This window comes from Ailuropoda melanoleuca, chromosome 7, assembly GCF_002007445.2.
Source record: "Ailuropoda melanoleuca isolate Jingjing chromosome 7, ASM200744v2, whole genome shotgun sequence".
Taxonomy (NCBI): Eukaryota; Metazoa; Chordata; class Mammalia; order Carnivora; family Ursidae; genus Ailuropoda; species Ailuropoda melanoleuca.
In genome coordinates, this window is record NC_048224.1 from 63,264,813 (window position 1) to 63,268,023 (window position 3,211).

A 3,211-nucleotide genomic window follows, 5' to 3' on the forward strand; every position below is an offset into this window, starting at 1 on the left:
TTATAGAACAAAATTCAAACAGGAGTCAAGTGTCAGTTTTGTTTTAAAGAGACAAAAAGGAAAAAAAAATGAAGAGACAAAAAGAAATTACCTTTTCTCGATCCCGGGTGGGCTGATGCAAAGTCTGGAGCCAGACGTTGCCAAGCGCCAGCATAGAGTAAGTATCACTCTGCGTAGATGGTTGTTTTAATATCCTCTCAAATTTCTTCTGTCCTGGACCCCATTCTTGTTTTGCTAAATGAAGATTACCAATCAAAGACCAAGCATCTGGATGGTCCTGAAACACACATGTGTTAAGAATCAAAATCTGTAATTTGGATTGAGTCATCAATCACCTTTCCATGATAGCGGATTACTGAAGAGGTTTACAAGCTACAATTACAAATCGAGAGTGGAGATGGATTAATGAATTGTAAAATCAATTTAGTGTGTGATTATCAGCATAAGAAATGCAACAGAATGGAATATAGGAAGGTCATGAGTGTACAGCACATGGCAACAGCACATAAAGATTTGCAAAACTTTCATTTTAGTTGTTTGTGTACACATGCGTTCTAGGCTATGATGTAAAGGCTATTTCTGTGGGCCACCATCAAAGAGGTTAGATGACTTCTATTCTCTAGTATCTTTAACAAGTAAAAATAAAACAGGGAGATGTCAAGATATTAGACATATGATAGACATTAAAATGAGAAACTGATTTACTATGAAAATAAAAGGTGAGAATATTATTTTTCAAACCTGAGAGTTAATACTACCAACCTGATTAATTTGAAGAGCTTCCTTAAACCAATCTGAAGCCTCATAAAAATTTCCTTTATCTCTAGCCATGGCTCCTAGGCGCAGATAGCCTGAAAATATACATTTAGAAGTTTTATGTTTAAAATATTAGCTATAAAAGATCATAATTTTTAAGTCATACTTTCAAAATGATTGTATTTTGTTAATTCATCCATGCAATGAACAGAAATCCCACAGGTGAAAAAATATTGAGCACCAACAAAACTAATTAATAATGTAACAAGTTAAAGAGCAACTCTGTCACCATCAAGTCTCACTCTTTGAAATCTCAGATTTATCTCTGCCAGTCTATTCCCAATGTTAGCACCCTGGTACAAGTTCTTATCTCCACCACAGCTATTTAAAAAGCTTGGAGCAGTTCTGTTTCCAGTTTCTCTCTGATGTACCGCGCTGTCACTTTTTCTTAAAAAGCTGCTTGTCTTCTGGCAAAACAGGGAAAGCATGGACTACTAGGGATTACTGGTTAGAAAATCTGGGCTCTAACTGTGGGCTTCCACTTAAACAACAATAAAAAAGTGTCACACAAATGCAAGTTGTTATTTTCTCTAGAAAATGTCACTCTCCTCAGGCAACTAACAATGGCTTACTATGGCCTATCAAACCAATTCAAGTTCAGCCGGGCATTCAATTAAAATCTTACTTGTTTTAAATCACTTTTGCATCCATAACAGCATGATCAGGGCCAAGTTAATAGCTCCTGATTTAACCAGAGTCAAAATATCATAGCTTTAGGTTCTTTCAAGGGAAGTATAGTATTATAAATTATTTGTAATTAAAAACTTTCCAAATTTTACAATATCTAGTGNCTATTTAAAAAGCTTGGAGCAGTTCTGTTTCCAGTTTCTCTCTGATGTACCGCGCTGTCACTTTTTCTTAAAAAGCTGCTTGTCTTCTGGCAAAACAGGGAAAGCATGGACTACTAGGGATTACTAGTTAGAAAATCTGGGCTCTAACTGTGGGCTTCCACTTAAACAACAATAAAAAAGTGTCACACAAATGCAAGTTGTTATTTTCTCTAGAAAATGTCACTCTCCTCAGGCAACTAACAATGGCTTACTATGGCCTATCAAACCAATTCAAGTTCAGCCGGGCATTCAATTAAAATCTTACTTGTTTTAAATCACTTTTGCATCCATAACAGCATGATCAGGGCCAAGTTAATAGCTCCTGATTTAACCAGAGTCAAAATATCATAGCTTTAGGTTCTTTCAAGGGAAGTATAGTATTATAAATTATTTGTAATTAAAAACTTTCCAAATTTTACAATATCTAGTGTGTAAAAACTCAAGGTAGGACATTTTAGTAATAATTATTTCCAAATAAAATAGTGTTCTTTCTTACTATTATAAACATTGCAAAAATGTTAACAGGAAATCAGACCAAGAGCATCATAAAGGTACATCCATCACCAAATAAGCCAAGGAGTTCTTCAAAGTCTAATAAAGGTAGCTTACCCACTGAAGATTGCCTCCCCTATGAAATATATGGTTCAACTGGTTTTTAGTTATTTCTTTTAGTTTCTAGCATAAATTTAAGTGAAGCTACATTGTTTTGTTTTGTTTTTTTAAGGCCATAAATTTGCCTTCAAGGGAAAGGGGACATTATAACTTTCACATTTTTTTACTATTGGTTCTAAGAAAGATTTTTTTTTCAGGCTGAATTTTGCTGCTGTTGTGGGAATTTTAATTCATAAAAAAAAGTTTACAATTCTTGGGACGCCTGGGTGGCTGAGCCTTCGGCTCAGGTCATGATCCCAGGGTCCTGGGATTAAGCCCTGCATCAGGCTCCCTGCTTAGCGGGAAGCCTGCATCTCACTCTCCCTCTGCCTGCTGCTCCCCCTGCTTGTGCTCTCTGTCAAATGAATAAATAAAATCTTGAAAAAAAAAAAGTTCACAATTCTCACAATCAACATAATTAGGATGTTCCCGTAAGATGTTTTTATATAGTTTTTCTGCTTCATGGAATTCACACATCGCCTCATACAGCCTGGCTAAATTATATGATGTTGTAACAGAAATGGCATTATAGTAGTGCTCGTCATGCTCAGCTTCTGCCTTTGCGCGATCCAATGACGCCAAAAAGTATTTCTAAGAGAAAGAAAGGAAAATTACATTGTTAAAAGATAGTCAATCCATCTAAAAAAGTGTGCGTCAACTTGACAGTATGTAAGAAGGGAATATTTCCAGTTCCCTACCTTTGCCTCCCCGAGATTTCCAAGCCTAAAATGCAGGGCACCCACATTATTCAAGATCTCTGGCGGGACATCGGCCTGCACTTTCTCCTGAAGGATCCGTGTAGCTGTTCCATAAGCTGAAAGGGCACCCTGTATTTTCATGGCGGAGACAAGAAGGTGTTAAGTGAAAATGAAAGGGAGAAATACTACACCACACTTTCAAAAAACACATCAGAG

General features: G+C 36.4%; 1 protein-coding gene across 1 annotated transcript; it reads right to left on the reverse strand.

Annotated features, from left to right (window-relative positions):
* Positions 1-13: 13 nt before the first annotated feature.
* Positions 14-3,151, reverse strand: LOC105235359 (RNA polymerase-associated protein CTR9 homolog). Its single transcript, XM_034664977.1, has 4 exons — positions 2,996-3,151; positions 2,705-2,888; positions 763-851; positions 14-277 (listed from the first exon to the last, which is right to left on the reverse strand). Exons 1-4 carry the CDS (start codon positions 3,134-3,136, stop codon positions 44-46), a joined length of 648 nt encoding a protein of 215 aa, XP_034520868.1. The 5' UTR covers positions 3,137-3,151; the 3' UTR covers positions 14-43.
* Positions 3,152-3,211: the final 60 nt, after the last annotated feature.